Genomic DNA, 18,675 nt, shown 5'->3' with positions numbered 1-18,675 from the left:
AATTCCGTTTTACTTCTTAACGCAGGAGTGCTGGAAAGGAGAAAAATCAAGTGTGTGTGTGTGGGCATTATAATTAACTCATGCCCAGGTTGGGAAATGACGCATCAGCCCCACAGCGAAATGGGTGCATTTTGCCAGCCTCAGTTGTGGCGCCTGTGAAATGGGTATATCACAGTGTGGCTGAATTTAGAGGTGCTTCAAGGTGAATGAGAAGCAGGGATGGGAAGGGGACCTGGTTTTTATTTTAAGGGCGGGTCTCCAGACCCAGGACCTGGAAGACCAGGCCAGCCTCAACATCCAGGGGCAACTCAGACTTCAGGGCAGATTCTTCCAGGCGTCTCCTGGGTGGGGGCAGGAACAAAATGGCAGGGCGCTGCTTGAGGGCACTGGGCATGACTGAGCCTCTGCCCCCAGCCTCCTCCAGGAACCAGCAGCCCAGCTTGGCCACCGGAGGAGAGGATCTGCCGAAGGATGTCCTGCGAGGAGGAGGAGAAAAAGGGGGTGGACTAGATGGCCCCTGGGTGTGATTCTAGGAGCGGAAGGGCCTCCGGAGAGCCCCAAATCAGCAGCAGCAGCAGCAGCATCTGGGTCCGGACCAAGGGGACCCCTCCCACCTAGCCCAGCCTCCTGTCCTCACAGCAGCCCAACGCCCCACAGAACAGAGCCGCCTGGGTAGAGTGCCTCTGGGCCTGGAGGCTCCATGAGAAGAGCCCTGCTGGATCAGGACCAGGGCCCACCTAGCCCAGCCTCCTGGAGTTGAAGAGCACCCTCCCCTTCTCCTTCTCCCCCGTTGCAAGGTAGACTGGCTCTGTCCATGGAGGATCCCCTTGGGCATCGCTGGGGACAAAGCAGAGCCAAAGGGGACCAGGCTCCCCCCAAGCGAAGAGGCCCTCTTCAGGACTAGGCTTCCAGGAAAGCGGAGGGACTATCCCGGGCCAAATTCCCCTCCCGGATCCTGGCCATGCCGCCCCACCTTCCCCCGCCTGGACTAGATGACCCTCAGGGGTCCCTTCCAAGTCCAGAATTCTACGCTTCTCTGAATTCTAAGATTCTGAAGTTGAATCGGAAACAGCAGGAAGCAAGCTGCCTTCTCCAGAATTTGGGGAGGGGGCGGGAGGGAGAGCAGCCAGGTGGGGGCGCCCCATCGGATATTTGGGCCTCTGAGTCTTCCTGCCTGAATGCAGAACCCGACCTTTGTCCCCACTGAAGGTCACTTTCTGAGTCTGGAGCGAGTTCTCCAAGTGGGGAGTGTACAGACTGATTGATTTTCATTTAATATATTCACAGAGGGGTCGAGGGTCCTCCAGTCCAACCCTTTGCCATGCCTAAAGTGGGTCTTGAACCCAGGACCCTCAAATCGAGAGTCTCCTGCTTTACCACTAAGCGGCATCTGAGCCGAGATTCACAGAGAACTCTGCACATGCCCCGGACCCCGGATTCTGGGAGGGAAGGAGGACAGCCAGCCAGCCAGGGGGCTGTGCTCAGCTTGCGAAGGGTTAAATGGAACAGAGCCGGAGTCCTAGAGAGGACAGGAAGTGGAGGGGCGGGGCGGGTCCTCCAGAGGAGAATGCCCTCCCTCCGTGCCCAGTCCCGTCTTTTCTCTCTTGTCTCCTCCCCGCGCTGCCTCGGTTTCCCTCCTGGGCAGAATCCGGTGAGTCTCCTCTCTCTCCCCCCTTGGGGTGCCCATGGGAGAAGGGGGTCCCGGGGCTGCAGGGGGAGACCCCCGAGTCTGGGAGCAGAGGGTCCTGCCCCCCCATTCCTCTCTGCCAAGCCTGGGAGGGGGCGAGTTTCCAGGGGGTCTGCAGCTCTGCTCTTCCTTGGCATCCTCTTTGGGGAAGGAGGGAGGGGTCTGGGGGGGAGGGCATGCCCAGAATGCCCCTTCCAGTGGAGGAGCCCCTGCCAGGCCGGCCTTTCCCCCTGCCAGAATATTCCTCCTCCAGATCAGCTCAGGTCTCCAGCCCAGAGCCTCAAGGGAAGCCTCTCTGGGCAGGGGCCCCGCCTGGGGCCCCTCCGTGGAGAAAAGGGGAGAGCCAGAGGGCTGAGCTGGCTGCACTGGGCTTGCCAGGGCTCAAGGGAACGGAGCTGCCTTCCTTGAGAGGAGAGGGTGGAAAGCCGCCTTAAGGACCCCAAGATCTTGTCCTGAAGGGGGTGAGGCAGTGCAGGGAGGAGAAGGAGGGGGCTCTGGGTGGCAGGTCTGCCAACCTTTCTCTCTCTGATCCCAGAGGGAGCTTTCAAGGATGTTCCCCATCCTGGAGTTTCTCTGCAGCTGCTGCTGCTATTAGAAAACAAGCCCATAGTCTTTGGAGTCCCCAGGTCGCCCATCCCTTCCCAAAGGAGGAACCCCAGTCTTGTCTCCTTTGCAGAATGCTTTATTTACGTTAAAGTTATAACTTCCACAGTGCGTAGGTAAAACTGGAACTCCCTTCCGCAGGAGCCAGGGATTGGAGAGACTTTTCTAAAGGGAAATAAGACAATCTATACTGACACATGGCAAGCATGATTGTGAATGATACTGTCTTAGAGAAATGTAAGATACAGAAGGGGACACTTATCTATGTATTATCAAGAAGAACAAGGAAAACTCCAGATATAAAAGGAGGTGAGGGTGGGGCAACAAAATGACAGACTGAAGCCCTCTGCAGATGATGTGGTATTATCTTTAGGGGAGCCTCTTAGTAGTGTATTAGAAGCAATAAGGCTGCTTGGAAATGCTGCAGGTTTTAAAATACGTAGAGGGGAAACTAAGGTGTTAGTGAAAAGCATGGATGCACAGTCAAAAAATGAATTACAGAGAGTGAGTGGATTGGTGATAAAGAATAAAGTGAAATATATTGGAGTATCGTTAACAGCATAAACAACAACAACCCTCCCAATATTTCAAGATAATTATATTAAAATCATTAACTTCAAAATAATATATATATATATATCGGTCCATAACCAAGAAGTAGTCAATGTAATGGATTGCTAGTGGGGAACACCACGACGCCTTTCAATGGATGATGTCCAAGACAGTATAGCTTCGTCAGCTGATGATGAAATTGGATACATTACATAGAAAGAATGACAACAAAAATAATACTGAGCAACCTGCAAATTAAATAATGAATAAATAATAAACGAAGAATACATACCAAATAATTTTAGATAGAATAGCCATATAGGTAAATGTTAATACTTGTGGATCAGAGCTCAGTTACTTACACCAACATTGTCTAATACTCATGTCATACGATCTTATTTAATTATATGTCCTTGCAACTTATTGTACATTGGATCCACCACACGAGCAGTCGGTGTTCGTATAGGTGAATATCGATCCCGTATAAGAAATGCAGTAATGGAGGCACCCCTAGTTGAACACTTTATCAAATACCATCATTCAGACATAGATTTATACATGGTTCTATGGGTCAACCAGAGAAAACGTGGGATCAGGAAAAATTTCGAGAAGTTCTTTTTTTTAAAAAAGATATTTATTAAAGTTTCAAAGATTATATAAAAACAAAACAAAACAGCAATACAAACAAACAAAAATAAAAACAAGTATAGTTTCAATCCCTTATGTTCTTGTAACTTACTTCCCCGACTTCCTCATACCTCCCCTTTCTGTATTCCAATTTCTAATTATTAATTCAGCAAATCCTCTCCCTTATTTTTCATTTAATTTTTAGCCTTTCTTTTCTTTTTACTTAACCATTACAGCTGTTAACCACATAATTTCTAAACCAACGTCATTCTAACATTCATTAATTTTGCAATGTTTCCTAAGATAGTCCTTAAATTTCTTCCAATCTTCTTCCGCTGTCTCTCTTCCCTGGTCTCGGATTCTGCCAGTCATTTCTGCCAGTCCCATGTAATCTATCACCTTCATCTGCCATTCTTCCAAGGTGGGTAGATCTTGTGTCTTCCAATACTTTGCAATGAGTATTCTTGCTGCTGTTGTAGCATACATAAAAAAAGTTCTATCCTTCTTTGGCACCAATTGGCCGACCATGCCCAGGAGAAAGGCCTCTGGTTTCTTCAGGAAGGTATATTTAAATACCTTTTTCATTTCATTATATATCATTTCCCAGAAAGCCTTAATCTTTGGGCATGTCCACCAAAGGTGAAAGAATGTACCTTCAGTTTCTTTACATTTCCAACATTTATTATCAGGTAAGTGGTAAATTTTTGCAAGCTTGACTGGGGTCATGTACCACCTATAAATCATTTTCATAATAATCTCTCTTAAGGCATTACATGCTGTAAATTTCATACCGGTGGTCCACAACCTTTCCCAGTCAGCAAACATGATGTTATGACCAATATCTAAATTTCGAGAAGTTCTTGTGACAACAGGAAACTAGGTTGATTTATTTATTCAAATCCACACATCTAGGGGGTTTGAATTCAGAGCTAGATTTCAACTGTTTTATTTAAAGTCTGTAACTTTATGGTTTCAGCTTGTGTTGTGATGCCAGATTTGATACTCTGTACCTTTCAATTTTCTTACATTGTCCTTAATTATTTGTTATTTCCCACACCTGTGGATAAGCTTATAAGTTCTATACATCTGTTTTATCAGTATCAGTTAGCTACACTGGTTAGTGTGCTTACGGGGTCCTTGCCACGGGATCACATTAATCCAGTGCTTTACCAACTTCACTGGCTCCCGGTGGAGTACAGGGTCAGGTTTAAGGTGCTGGTTTTGACCTTTAAAGCCCTATGCGGCCTAGGACCCACGTACCTACGGGACCGCCTCTCTTGGTATGCCCCGCAGAAGAAGAAGAAGAAGAAGAAGAAGAAGAAGAAGAAGAAGAAGAAGGAGGGTTTGGATTTGATATCCCGCTTTATCACTACCTGAAGGAGTCTCAAAGCGGCTAACATTCTCCTTTCCCTTCCTCCCCCACAACAAACACTCTATGAGGTGAGTGAGGCTGAGAGACTTCAGAAAAGTGTGACTAGCCTGAGGTCACCCAGCAGCTGCATGTGGAGAAGTGGAGACACGAACCTTGTTCCCCAGATTACGAATCTACCGCTCTTAACCACTACACCACACTGGCTCCCTTAAGGTCCACAAATGACAACATTTTGAAGGTCCCAGGTCGCAGGGTGGTTAGATTGGTCTCAACTAGGGCCTTTTCAGTACTGGCCCGACTTGGTGGAATGCTCCGTCACAAGCGACTAGGGCCCTGCAAGACAGATCTGTTTCCGCAGGGCCTGCAAGACAGATCTGTTCCGCTTGGCCTTAGGTTTGGACTCAGTCTGACCCTTATGTTTCCTTCCCCTTATGGTCTTGATTTATCGGCTACTTTTAAAACAAGGCTGCATTTTAAATTGCATTTTAACCTGTAATTTAAATTGGGTCCCCCCCCCCCCCATTATGTTTGTACTGTGATGTTGGTGTTAGCCACCCTGAGCCCAGCCATTTACCTTCCCGCCGGAGCAGTACCTATTTATCTACTAGTACTTTGACGTGCTTTTGAACTGCTAGGTTGGCAGGAGCTGGGACCGAGCAATGGGAGCTCACCCCGTCGTGGGGATTCGAACCACTAACCTTTTGATTGGTAAGCCCTAGGCTCATTGGTTTAGACCACAGCGCCACCTGTGTCCTGATAGGTCCTTGTAAAACCTTTAGGAAAAAATCTAGCAGAGAGTCTGTGGGTTTTGATAAACAAGAATTGGAAATTGGTGCTTTCTCAAAGTATACTAGTTCTATCAAGCTACCCTAAGCCTTTGGGAATCTTGTCACAAGAGGAGAGTAAAGCTCACCTCTGGAGTTTTTGGAGAGTATACATGCCTGGTGTTCTTAAAAACACTACAGATTTAGGACATATGGAAGATCTATACTTTGATGGCCTCCATGCCAGGGTGGGGGCCACATTTCAAGACTGAAGACTTGCGAAGATGGTGTATAAGCACAGACGATATCTAAGGAGGAGGGGTGTATTAGTCTCATGATATTTCAAAAATGTGGCATCACCGACTCCTCTGCTTCCACATACAGATTTGGACCCCATGCAACACCTGACAGAGGTGGATACGGCTATGACATCTGTCTGGCTTGTGATGAGAGAGCTCAAAGATCGTGAACAGGGCTCTCCACACAAAGCACCTAGCATGGGGGCACCTACATGTAATATCTACTCTGCTCTTTTTTGCCCATGCTCTGGGCTTGCAGTTTTCAGGCTTGGGGACAGGACGGTGACTGGTTTTTGTACCAAGTTCTGTCAGTTACCCCCACTGAGTTCAATGGGATCTATTCTCAGGTCACTACTGTGCAGACCATGCCAGGCTTGCAAGTGGGATGAGGAGCATACAGAAGAAATTGGAATCACTGGAGATCTTTAGAAATGGGGCTTCTCTTGGGAAGGAGCTACCCCATTTGTGCTTCTCCAGGGGCAGGAGAATATCTAGGGAAAGAGGATCCCTGCAGGGCCTCTGAGGCTCCCTTTGCTTCTTCCTCTCTCCCAGGACCCTGCAGCTTGTTTTGGCTTCTTGACTCCTCAGGAAGGATGAAAGAGATGGATCCTGCAAAGCTCGTAAGGATGGAAGGGGGAAGATGGACAGTTGATCTGGTCAGGTTGTCTCCTGCATCCCTTCGCACAACCTCTGAGCGTTCCCTCCCAGGGATCTCTGAGAGATCTGGTGAGTTCCAGGGGAGGGGAGATGCGGACATGGCTGGATGGAGCCGGAGAGGTATTGGGGCTTGCTCAGGGGGGCACCATTTCGGGCTCCTCTACCTACCTGCCTTCCTGCCTGCGCCTTTGTCATCTGCAGGCAATTTGAGCTAGGAATACATCACAGCTCCCCGACCACCATGATGTATCGGCAGCTCAAAATGTCTAAAACCAGCACCGTGATTGAATGCTCTACCTGTTGGGATACTGCCAGGGAGACAAAGTCCATCATGGCCCCACGTCGCCTCCGGACGTCCGGAGAAACGAAAGCAACAGAAAACATAAACATCCTGTGCACAGGAAATACGCAGACTCTGTGACTCACAAAAGCCTGCTCCCTTTTAAGGTGGAATGGAAATATCCTAACATCCTCCCCCTTTCCGTGTAACCTGTAGTATCTGTGGTTCAACCCAATTGCAACCTTTGTACATAAACCTTAAGCTGTTCTCTGTTAACAACCTTAGACAACAGATCAGCAGGAATTTCATTTCCTGGCATGTAGGACACCTGAATCAGTCCTTTCTGAATACACTCTCTTGCACGATGTAGCTTAATCTGCAAGTACTTGGTTCTTTGCTTGCAAGTCTCTTTCAGCAAAGCCAAACAGGATCTATTGTCTTGATACACTTGTATAGGACATTTCACAGAAACTCCGATGTCCTTAAACAGTTGAATCAACCATTCACAATCCATGAGTGAAAATGACAGAGCATTGAGTTCTGCTTCACAGGAACTTAGGCTCACTGTCGTCTGCTTTTTGCACAACCAGTCAAACAGACAGTGGTTGTACATGTAGAATACTCCAGAAGTGTTTCTACCATCCGTGGTGTCACTTCCAAAACTAGCATCTGCAAAGATTTCAAGACCTCCAGTCTTCTGACTGGTGAACCTCAGCCTGTAGTGCATAGTCCCTTTCAAATAGCGGGCTATGCGCTTCAGAGCTTTCCAATCCTGAACAGTAGGATTGTTAGCATGTCTGCTAAGCAGGTTAGTGCTTACAGCTATGTCAGGTCTTGAGCATCTACCAATGAAATTCAACTTGCCTAGAATGAATCTGTACAGCGTAGTGTACAGAAAACACTTCAGCAGTACTATCTATCTGGTAACCTGTCACCATTGGTGTGTCTGCTGGGTTTGCATCAACCAAATTCAACCTGGTTAATACATCAGCAATTTTCTGTTTGGTGTACCAGAAAATTACCTGCTTGGTCCCTCTCTACCTGCAGAGAAAGATAGTTGGATACCTCACCAAGATCCTTCATGTCAAAGTGCTCCTTCAGCTGAGCTAGGGTGCTTTGGTACAAAGCCTGATTCTTCCAAAACATCAGAAGATCATCAACAAAACAAACAATACAGTTTTGTGTTCCAACACCTAGCACTCTGCTTGAGACCATATAAGGATTTCCGCAGTTTACAGACCATTCCTTTCTGTATCTGCATTCCATCAGGTGGAAGCATATACAGCTCCTCCCCCAAAATCCCGTACAAAAAAAGCTGTATTAATGTCATGATGAGAAACATGCAGTTTCTCCTCTGCAGCAATCTTGAGCATCAGTTGAATGCTCTCATACTTGACGGTGGGTGATAATCCCGTGGTAATCCTGTCCTGGTACCTGTGAAGAACCTCTGGCAACCAATCTGGCTTTGTGCCTGACAACCTTGCCATTCTGGTCTGTCTTGGCCTTGAAGACCCATTTGCTGCCAACCAGTCTCATTCCTGGGACTACCGGTACCAGTTCCCAAGTTTGGTTCCTATTCAAGGAATCAACTTCAGCCTTCATGGCATTAAGCCAAGGCTCAGCATCTTTAGAGGTTAACTCCTGAACCTCTTTGAAGCTTGAAGGCTCCCACACCTTCTCTGAGCTACTAAGAACAGCAGTTGCCGTCTTAGCAAACTCATCAGCAAATCTCTTTGGAGGTTTGCCCTTCGTGGCTCTCTCAGATCTGCGTACTAGACGCAAGTCTTCTGGACTCATCTCCTCTCTCTTAGGAGAAAAGTGACCAATGGTGAACAGTGGTTCTTCCAGTTCATTGTCAGACGCATCAGATGGTCTGACTGAGGCCTTTGCGCTCTTGTAGTCCACTGTGTCATCACTGTCACTGACATCAGCAGCAGCGCTGCCCACTGAGCTGGAATCCGAACTCTGATCATCATCATCATCATCATCATCCTCAGCACCATCTGCTTTTTTCACATCACCTTCATCTTCCTCTGGGTAACTCTGGAAAATTCCCACATTTTCCCCCCACTTAGGATTGTACTCAACACTCCTTGTGAACTTTATGGACTTTGAGTCAGTCATCCATACCCTGTATGCACTTTTTTGGTACCCCATGAACAAACCATGTGCCCCATGCTTCCCAAGCTTGTTGCTCTGTGGGGTGTGTACCCACATGTCAGAACCAAAGATTCTCATGTGCTTGACGTGAGGTTCCTTACCAAACATCTTCTCATAGGGAGTGCAACCAATAGGTGATGACAATCTGCGATTAAAGGTGTAAACAAAATTCGACAGAGCCTCCCCCCAAAACTTCTCAGGGAGATTGGCATCATGCAACAAGGTTTTCAGGCCTTGAAGCAAAGTTTGATTTGCTCGCTCTGCAAGCCCATTCATCCATGGTGATCTAGCCGTTGACAAGTCATGCTGGATTCCCTTCTCAGTCAGGAAAGCTTCAAACTGCTGAGAAGTGAACTCCCCACCCCGATCAGTAAAGAGACAGCCGATACGTTTACCGTGAACATTCTCCAATCAAGCACAGAATGCCTTGAACCTAGGAAATGCTTGCGATTTCTGCTCGAGCATAAACACATGAATGTACCTGGCAAAAGAATCAATTAGAACCATGAAGTACTTTGCTCCACCCAAAGAGGGCGCAAGTGGACCAACCAGGTCTGCGTAGACTAGCTGGTAGGGTTTGGAAGCCTGCCTGCTAGACTCCTTGCCTTTTGGAGCAACCTTCACCTTGTTCTCTGCACAAGATACACATTTCATGTGAAACTTACAGGGTTTGATGTTCAAACCCTCAACCAACTCTGGCATCTTGGCCAATGCCTGCCACGACAAGTGACAAAACCTTCTGTGTGGATCATGAATGCATCCTGCATGAAGAACTTTGTTAGTTTGTGCAACACAACAAGAATCAACATTAGACACAACAGCACCATTGTCATCATAAGTTATACAGAACAAACCATCTATAAACCTTTGCATGCAAAATGTCCTCTTTGCCTTTCCTGATGACACAGACGCTCCTCTTGAAGGAAATCTCAAAACCACGCCCAGTCAGCTGTGGGACACTGAGCAAATTGTCTGCAGCACCTGGAACATAAAGTACATCTTTGATGGTTGTATGCAAACTTGCCAGTTTCACAGTCCCTTCTCCTGCAATTCATAACGCCTTTCCGTCAGCCAGGTGGATCTCTCCGTCTTGAGGCTTGAAGGAGATAAAAAGATGCTTATCTTTTGCGAGATGGCGGGTGCATCCAGAATCCACAGTAAATCTGGCCTTGGCCTTTGGAGCAGCTTTTGCAGCAAGCAAAACCTTGTTTTTCACCGGCGTGGGCTTTTGCTGCTTGCCCCCCTGCTCCTGGCCATCAGACTTGCCTTTAGCCTTTGGTGAAGCTGTGCCAGCAAACAAAGCCTTGTTTTTCCCTGGCTTGGGCTTTTCACCCCCCTTCTACTCCGGGCCATTTGCAGGCATCTGTCTCTGTTTACTTCTGGCCTTCCAGTATCTGTGAGGATGACCTTGGCTCCCATGAGAAACAGAGCTCACAGCTGCCGACTCCTTGGCTCCCCCTGGAGACTGGAATGCTGCCTGGGATAACATCACAGTCAGCTCCCCCTGCAGCTTGCAACTGGTGCCCTCAGCATCCCTGCATTCATTCACATTCTAGGAAACAGCCAGGACCTCCGATGCAGTCAAACTCTGGGCTGGGATGATTGGCAGATGGGCTACTTTTAAAGCATTCCACATCTGACGTGCTGTAGTATTGCCAGCCAGCGTTTTAATTTCCTCCAGATAGACGGATAAGACTATTACGTCTATGGCCTTCGAATGTTGGGCCTTCCATCTATCTGTCAGAGGAACTGGAGGGGCCTCACACACAGTATGCCACACTCCAAACTGTTATAGTAAACTCTCACACCACACAGCCCAGGTTTTATAATTGTGCCGATTTAGCTTTGGGCACTCAGCAGACTCAGAAGCTTGGAAAAACTCCATTCCAGCTTTTTACTTGAGCCGTGAGTCTATTTCACTTCAGAGACTTCTTATCTCGGCAGCTCATTAATCAGGAAGCCTTTGGCACGGCTTCCAGGCCCATTAGTCTGCCGGAGTTCAAAGTCTCTTGCCGCGGCAAACAGAAAAGCCTTATTTGCTTTCGCTTTTCCACACATACCTCAGCAATCTGTTGCAGTCTTACTCTCCTGTAAGTGAATCTGGGCCCGAAACCTGTTGTTGGGATACTGCCAGGGAGACAAAGTCCATCATGGCCCCACGTCGCCTCCGGACGTCCATCGATCTCCCGTAGACACGCAGTATCAGCAATTAGCGACACGAGCTCCAGAAATAGCTTGCCACATTCCAGAGCTTATGCACGCTCTTATCAGCAGATAATGCACAGCAAAAGATGCACGCAGGAGAGCATATTTACAAGTTTATTCAGCGTTGGTCAGAACAAAGAAAAACATGACTGCCTGCTTCAGTGTCTCTGACACAGAGAGAAACTGTTTTCTCTGCAATTTTTTTCCTTCTTGTCATGCCTTTTAAAGCAATGACCAGGTTGTCTGAACTTCCCAGGCCTTCTTAAATGTCAGCCTCAGAGCTTTCAGGGAAATTGGAGATGGAGTGGATTCCAGGATTGAGCCAAACAAAATCTATCCCAGATAAAAACCAAGCAATATGTCAGTTAATACCAGCCAACAGTGAAAACTATAGTAAGGGCTCACATCTAACTCTCTTCAGTTCCTCCTCTATCACAAGCTTTCATTAACTTTGTTCTTCCTAAGGCTCTAATTAGCTTCTCTCTTCATTGCAGATGGTGATGAATTGGAAGGGAAGAACAAGGGGGACCACAACAGTATCCACATAGCAGAGAAATCAGATAAATATACAAAGTGCGGAGAGAACATCTGCCAGAGCCCCCAGTCCACCTCACATCAAGGAAAGAGCTTTGTTCGGAGGGATAGAATCTCTTCACATGAAAGAACTAACAGCGGAGAGAAATTGTATCAGTGCAGAGAATGTGGGAAGAGCTTCAGTCACCGTCAGAATCTCACTTGCCATCAAAGAATTCATACAGGGGAGAAACCTTATCAGTGCTTGGAATGTGGAAATAACTTCCGTCGGAAGGAACATCTCACTTCCCATCAAATAATTCATACAGGGCAGAAACCCTATGAGTGCTTGAAGTGTGGAAAGAGCTTCAGTCGGAAGGATGGTCTCACTTCCCATCAAAGAATTCATACAAAGGAAAAACCCTTTCAATGCCTTGAGTGTGGAAAGAGCTTTCGTCACAGTTCCGGTCTCACTTCCCATCAAGGAATTCATACAGGGGAAAAACCCCATCAATGCTTGAAATGTGGAAAGAGCTTCAATCAGAAGGTTGGTCTCACTTCCCATCAAAGAATTCATACAGGGGATAAACCTTTTCAATGCCTTGAGTGTGGAAAGAGCTTTCGTCACAGTTCCGGTCTCACTTCCCATCAAGGAATTCATACAGGGGAGAAACCCTATCAATGCTTAGAATGTGGAAAGAGCTTCAGTCAAAGTTCCCATCTAACTGTGCATCATAGAGTTCATACACAGGAGAAACCCTATCAGTGCTTGAAATGTGAGAAGAGCTTTCGTCACAGTTCCGGTCTCACTTCCCATAACAGAATTCATACAGGGGAGAAACCCTATCAGTGCTTGGAATGTGGAAAAAGCTTTCGTCAGAGAGGTGATCTTACTTCCCATCAAAGAGTTCATACAGGGGAGAAACCATATCAGTGCTTGGAATGTGGAAAGAGCTTCAGTCAGAGGGTGCAACTCACTTCCCATAACAGAATTCATACAGGGGAGAAACCCTATAAGTGCTTGGAATGTGGAAAGAGCTTTCGTCAGAGAGGTGATCTCACTTCCCATCAAAGAGTCCATACAGGCGAGAAACCATATCAGTGCTTGGAATGTGGAAAAAGCTTCCGTAAGAGGTGGCAGCTTACTTCCCATCACAGACTTCATACAGGGGAGAAACCATATCCATGCCTGGAATGTGGAAAGAGCTTCGGGTACAGGCAGAGTCTTAGTTTGCATCAAAAACTTCATACGGGGGAGAAACCATATCAGTGCTTTGAATGTGGAAAGAGCTTCAGCCAGGGGACCCATCTCACTTCCCATCAAAGAATTCATACAGGGGAGAAACCATATCAGTGCTTGGAATGTGGAAAGAGCTTCAGTCTCAGGCAGAGTCTCACTTTGCACCAAAGAATTCATACAGGAAGGAAACCCTATCAGTGCTTGGAATGTGGAAAGAGCTTTCGTCACAGTTACACTCTCACTTTGCACCAAAGAATTCATAAAGGGGAGAAACCATATCAGTGTTTGGAATGTGGAAAGAGCTTCCGGGAGGAGGCCAAGCTCACTTCCCATCAAAGAATTCATACAGGGGAGAAACCTTTTCAATGCCATGAGTGTGGAAAGAGCTTTCGTCACAGTTTCAGTCTCACTTTCCATCAAAGAATTCACACAGGGGAGAAACCTTTTCAATGTCATGAGTGTGGAAAGAGCTTTAGTCACAGTTCCTATCTCATGACCCATCAAAGAACTCATACAGGTCAGAAACCATATCAGTGCTGTGAATGTGGGAAAAACTTCAGTCAAAGCACCCATCTCAAGACCCATCAAAGAATTCATACAGGGGAGAAACCCTATCAGTGCTTAGAATGTGGAAAGAGCTTCATTCGGAAGGATGTTCTCACTTCCCATCAAAGAATTCATACAGAGGGGAAACCAAAAAAGAAAAATAATAAGGCAAGCATTATTGAACAACCCTTACAAAACACATTTGTATAGAAAAGAGAAAGGGCAAGAGAGTAACTAAAAATACCCTTTATCACATTTGTACCATATATATCATATCCTTTGTCAACACATAGAAAGGTAGGCTCTCCCAGCTCTCCCCTGGGTGCCCCCCTCTTCTCCAAAAAAGAAAAATAATAACGCATATGATTTTGGTTAGTTCAGGATGATGACATTGGGTTGAAACTATTAAGATTGCTGCGATCCTTTGATTGGTGAATAGGAATGATGTGCAATTTGCCATTCCATCCCCCCAAAAAACACCTAGAATAAAATATAAATTACTTATTGATTGGAGAAAGAGAGGCGGATTTGGCCTACCTGATCTGGAATTATATCATGCTGCAACAGGGACTTCCGGGTTGGCGCCATCGCCGAATGGCGGACTCCCTCCGAGCTCCGGAGGGAGCCTGCTCGGTAGGGGCTGGGTCCCACCGCGCCGGCGACGTGGGGACCCTCAAAAACCATGGGCGCTGAAACCCATGGACATGGTGACTCGGCTGGCACCTTTTGCGTCCCCCCGACCCGCGAAGGAGCCTTTTTAAAGGCTGTGGAACGGGTGACGGGGGGTGCTTTGAGTCCTCCGCTTCCCCTGCCGAGCGAAGCCGCATGCCATTTGACGGAGAGCGCTGACTTCTTCTATTGAAAATCTGGACTTAAAAGAATAACCCGTGAGTAATTGGAACCTGGACTAAAAAGGGGGATAAATTTTTAAAAAATTCGGAGCGAGCGGGGGAGGCGTAAAAAGGAAGTCAGTCCCCCCCCCCTGCTGTAGAGGAGTTAAAGCAAAGGTTTTGACAACTAAGATCGAGCGCAACCCTATTTTGACAAAGTTATTAATTTCGTGATGGAAAATTATAAGACTGAGCTGGAGGAGAGAAGTGGAACTGAATTAAAAAGCAACACCCCCCCCGGAACCCTGGGAGCGTTTTGCGAAAGCGCCGGGAGAAGAGAAAGAGAGAGTTTGACAGCTGTTAAAGAGCTGTCAAAGTGGAAGAATAAAAATGAGAACTTTGTTACGAGGACTTTGCCGGTTACATTTGTTACAAATTGGATATAAATTGTTTAAAACAAGGAACAAGAAGTTGTTTTGACTGGTGGGTGTGATCTGGAAGGGAACTGAGTTACTGCAATCCACCTAGAGGAGTTGAGGGATATTACAAGCATTGTTGGCATGGAATTTGAATAGAACTTTCTATCTCCTGGGAAACTGCAGAAATGGAACATTGTTTTGTCTACAGAGGTCTACACACTAAAGGAGACAATGGATTTATCTATTGAAGAATGGAAGGGACTTGGCATAATGTTTTGTTCCTGAATAACAGAGCCTCTGTAGAGGAATTAGAAGCTTTTGGAATTAGAACATTTGTGCAGGAGAGCAGGAGAAAAATGAAAAAGGAGGAGAGAGATCAACAAGAACAACAAGAATAACAAGAATTGGATAAAGTCGAAAGTGGGAACATTTGGGACATCCAGATTTGAAAGGCTTAAAGAAATAAAATTGGAGTTTCTACTCCTAAATATAAAAATCTGGATGGAAGAAATGGGCCTATTTGAGATGGACTCCTTTCAGGATTGGACATTCGAAATTGAAGACGACTGGTAAAGGACTATGGCTTAGATAGATGTGGGAGCTCCAGGAAGACATCAGACGTTGGTGAACATTGGGAACGCAACCAGGAAAGGGGGGAGGGAAATTTGGAATCCAAAGGGTGTAAAACTATATGTTATTTTTCTTTATTTTAAGCTGTATTCTATATTAAAGGAGGGAACGCGCGGAAGGGAACAGGTCGATTTTAGGGGACGGGAAAACATTTTTAAAATTGGGCCAATGATGGTAAGTTTAAAATTTGGGATAAGAACTTGTTTAAATTATTTCTAAGAATTGGGATACAAGAGGGGGAGGGGAGGGGAAGTCCTGGAAAGATGACAGTGAAAATAAGATTTTAAATTTGGATGTTTTGCTCTTTTTTATTTTGTTGTAATTGGAAACTCTTAATAAATATTATTATTATATATATATAGCATGCTGCAGCAGTTCTGACCTGCTTAAGGGAGTTAAAGGACGCTGATGTGTTAGATATGGAGGACATAGGCACTCAATTTGGATGGCATGCATACCTAATAGATGAAAAGGAGAGAGTCCACATGGGTTTTATAAGGAAATCATTGTATAAAATATGGATGGAATATAAAGGGATTCTAGAACCCAAAACACCTTGGTGGACCTCACCTTAGAAATCATGACTGTAAAGAGAAAGAATATGAATAACAACTGGGCAACATATAAGGATTACTGGAAGAGGAAAATAATAAACTTAAATTGAAAGGATATAAGGAAGTTAAGAAATACTTGAACAACTGGCTGCAGTTCTTTCAAATCAGAGATGACAAAAGAGAAAGAAAAAGGATTTGAGAAAGAAATTTCAAGATTGGATGAGTACTTACTCCAATCTAAAAGTAAAGATATTTCCAAACTATATGATTTGCTCCTAGAATGGGAGGTAAAGGTGAAGTGAAGACAGCGATGGTAAAGTAGGCCGAGGATTTAGGGGAAAATATGATGAGCTAATGGGAACTGCTGTGAGACAGGGATATTAAATTTACGGCATGCTACAATTTAAGAGAGAATGTAACGAAAATGCAATACAGATGGTACCTGACCCCGGTTAGACTGGCAAAAATGTATAAAAACTGTAGTGATGTTTGTTGGAGATACAACAACGGGGCGGGAACCTTTCTACACATGTGGTGGGAGTGCAAAGTGAATAAGGAGTGGGCTATCTTTAAGGAATACATCAAAAGCTATGTGGAAAAAGTAGAACTTTTGACAGATATTGAGTGAATCCAGAACATGATTAGAGTGAAAGGAGAGTAAAGTTAAGATAGAAGAAGAGATTAAATAATGAAATGTGTTTAAGCCAATTGGGAAAATAAAGTAGTGTAACAAGAAGTCAAGTCACTTTGAGGGTATTCGTGTGGGGTTAGGTGTGTTGGTATGTATAGTATAGGTAGGTATAATATAATGTAGGTATGCTTTATGTTATGAAAATAAAGTATTGTGTAAATGTACATGTATGGGTTCTATATGTTAATAAAATATTTTAATAAAAAAAGGAATGATGTGCAATTTGGAAGTTTATTTTAAAAAGCATTTTATCGGATGTGGTTCTTTGCAGGAACATTTGTATTTCAATAAAGGCCTATATTTCCACCTGGAGACTTCCTCCTTTTCTTTTGGGTTTCTGTGTGGATAACCTCCAGTCTGGGAACCTCTTTTTGAATTTCGACTACATATACATGACAGGATTTATTTTTTAAAAAATTGAAAGGGATTTATAATGAGACTGAATATAATTATTGGTAGAAACAACTCTTTAAAACATTCAAAAAATGAATCAGCAATACATTTTAAAAATACATTTTTATTATCGTGAAGTTCAGTTTACAGATGGTTGGAGGGGCACAACATGTTGAAGCAGAGCCCATCTTTTTCTTTTTTTCAAATCATTTTTATTAATTTTCCAATAAAAAACATCCGATCCACATATCCAATCATAATCCAAATAAAACAAAAAAACTAAAATTAAAAAAGACCAAATTATAATCCAAATTGTAATTATTGATTTTTTCAGGGCTCCCCATAGTCTGGACCTCTGAAGCATATCTCCAATTCCTGCCTCTCGTTTTCATATTTTCCACATCCTGATTTTAACTTTTTAAAGTTCTCCGTCCCTGGCCCTACGATTCTCAATCATGTCACAAATCATATCCTTTCGTTCTTTCGTCTGACTCAACAAAAAACTTCCATTTGTTCTTTGAATTTCTAGACCGAGATAATTTTTCACTGGTCCCAAATCTCTTACTTTAAACTCTTTTCTTAGTTCTGCAAATTTTTTCACTTATCATCAACATAAGACAAACGTAATTCTTGTTTATCACCCTTTCCTTTAGTGTACAAGCAATTATCAGCTAGGCTTCTTTTAATGCCAAGATTTTTTAAAGCATTATCGAGAAGCTCGTTCCAATTTCTAGCTGATTGTTTGAGCCCATAGATTGCTTTGTGTAACCTATATACAGAATTCTGTTCACCTGCCTCAAATCCTGGTCCTTGATTCATAAAAATTTATTCGTGCAGATTTGCATTAACATAAGCTGTTTCAATATCAAAATGGTTTACCTTAAACCCACGTTGTGCTGCAATAGCTAGCAATAAAGTACACTTTCACTCCTTGCAGTAGGAGAAAAGCTTTCATCAAAACTTTCACCTTTTCTTTGCATAAAGCCATGTGCTACCAGCCTAGCTTTGTACTTAACACTACCATCTGCCAAGTGTTTTGTTTTATGCACCCATCTACAGTCCACTGCCTTTCTTCCTTCTGGTCATGGCTCAATAGTAAACACATTATGTTCTGCCAAATATTTCATTTCTGCTCTCATTGCATTTTTCCACATTATTATTTCCTAGTGTGGTATCTTTAAAACCTCCTCATAATCACAAGGTTCTTTCTTCACATCAACAGTTTTAACTACTTGTATAGTAAACCTTTCTGGAGGTACGCCCTTACTGCTTCTTTGTGATTTTCTAACTTGAGCACTTTCCTCCTCTGAACTATCTTCCTCTCTTGATTCATCTCGCTCAGGAGAAATTGGTTCAGCTTTAGGAAATTGTGTATTGGGACCCTCATCCCCTGATTCCTCATCACTATCACTTTCAGAACTTTCTTTAATTTGTGGCTTTTCTTCCTCAGATTTCACAAATTTATCTGTACCTTCTGAAGATAAAACAACTTCTGAATTTCCATGTAAACGAGCCCAACCTGCCACACCCTAGTGCAAAATGATATCCTTTTGACCAACTTTGATAACCAACAAATCTACCGTATTTTTCGCTCTATTGGACGCACCGGACCACAGGACGCACCTAGTTTTTAGAGGGGGAAATCAAGGGAAA

The 18,675-nt window shown here is 44.7% G+C and overlaps 1 protein-coding gene and 1 long non-coding RNA gene across 2 annotated transcripts in view; both read left to right on the top strand.

Annotated features, from left to right (window-relative positions):
• LOC309365482 overlaps positions 1-16,941 on the top strand; it is a 75,202-nt gene extending 58,261 nt beyond the window's left edge. Inside the window, exon 2 of the long non-coding RNA XR_014166189.1 lies at positions 16,710-16,941. This is a non-coding gene — a long non-coding RNA (uncharacterized lncRNA). The remainder of the gene's footprint in view (positions 1-16,709) is intronic.
• On the top strand, positions 1,553-14,066 carry LOC309364493 (uncharacterized protein). The gene is made up of 3 exons (XM_081901907.1): positions 1,553-1,651; positions 6,457-6,630; positions 11,701-14,066. The coding sequence occupies exons 2-3, from the start codon at positions 6,498-6,500 to the stop codon at positions 13,713-13,715; spliced, it is 2,148 nt and encodes a 715-aa protein (XP_081758033.1). The 5' UTR covers positions 1,553-1,651; positions 6,457-6,497; the 3' UTR covers positions 13,716-14,066.
• Positions 16,942-18,675: the final 1,734 nt, after the last annotated feature.

The sequence above is a fragment of the Podarcis melisellensis genome (genome assembly GCF_964234715.1).
Source record: "Podarcis melisellensis genome assembly, chromosome: 2".
In the NCBI taxonomy this organism is placed as follows: domain Eukaryota; kingdom Metazoa; phylum Chordata; class Lepidosauria; order Squamata; family Lacertidae; genus Podarcis; species Podarcis melisellensis.
The sequence above is the reverse complement of the archived record's forward strand: the minus strand, read 5'-3'. Positions and strand labels throughout refer to the sequence as shown.

Excerpts from the sequence above, each read along its gene's own strand:
- LOC309364493 (XM_081901907.1), top strand. The coding sequence starts at position 6,498 with ATGAAAGAGATGGATCCTGCAAAGCTCGTAAGGATGGAAGGGGGAAGA. Across the intron at positions 6,631-11,700 it reads AGGGATCTCTGAGAGATCTG|ATGGTGATGAATTGGAAGGG; the intron begins GTGAGTTCCAGG and ends TCTTCATTGCAG.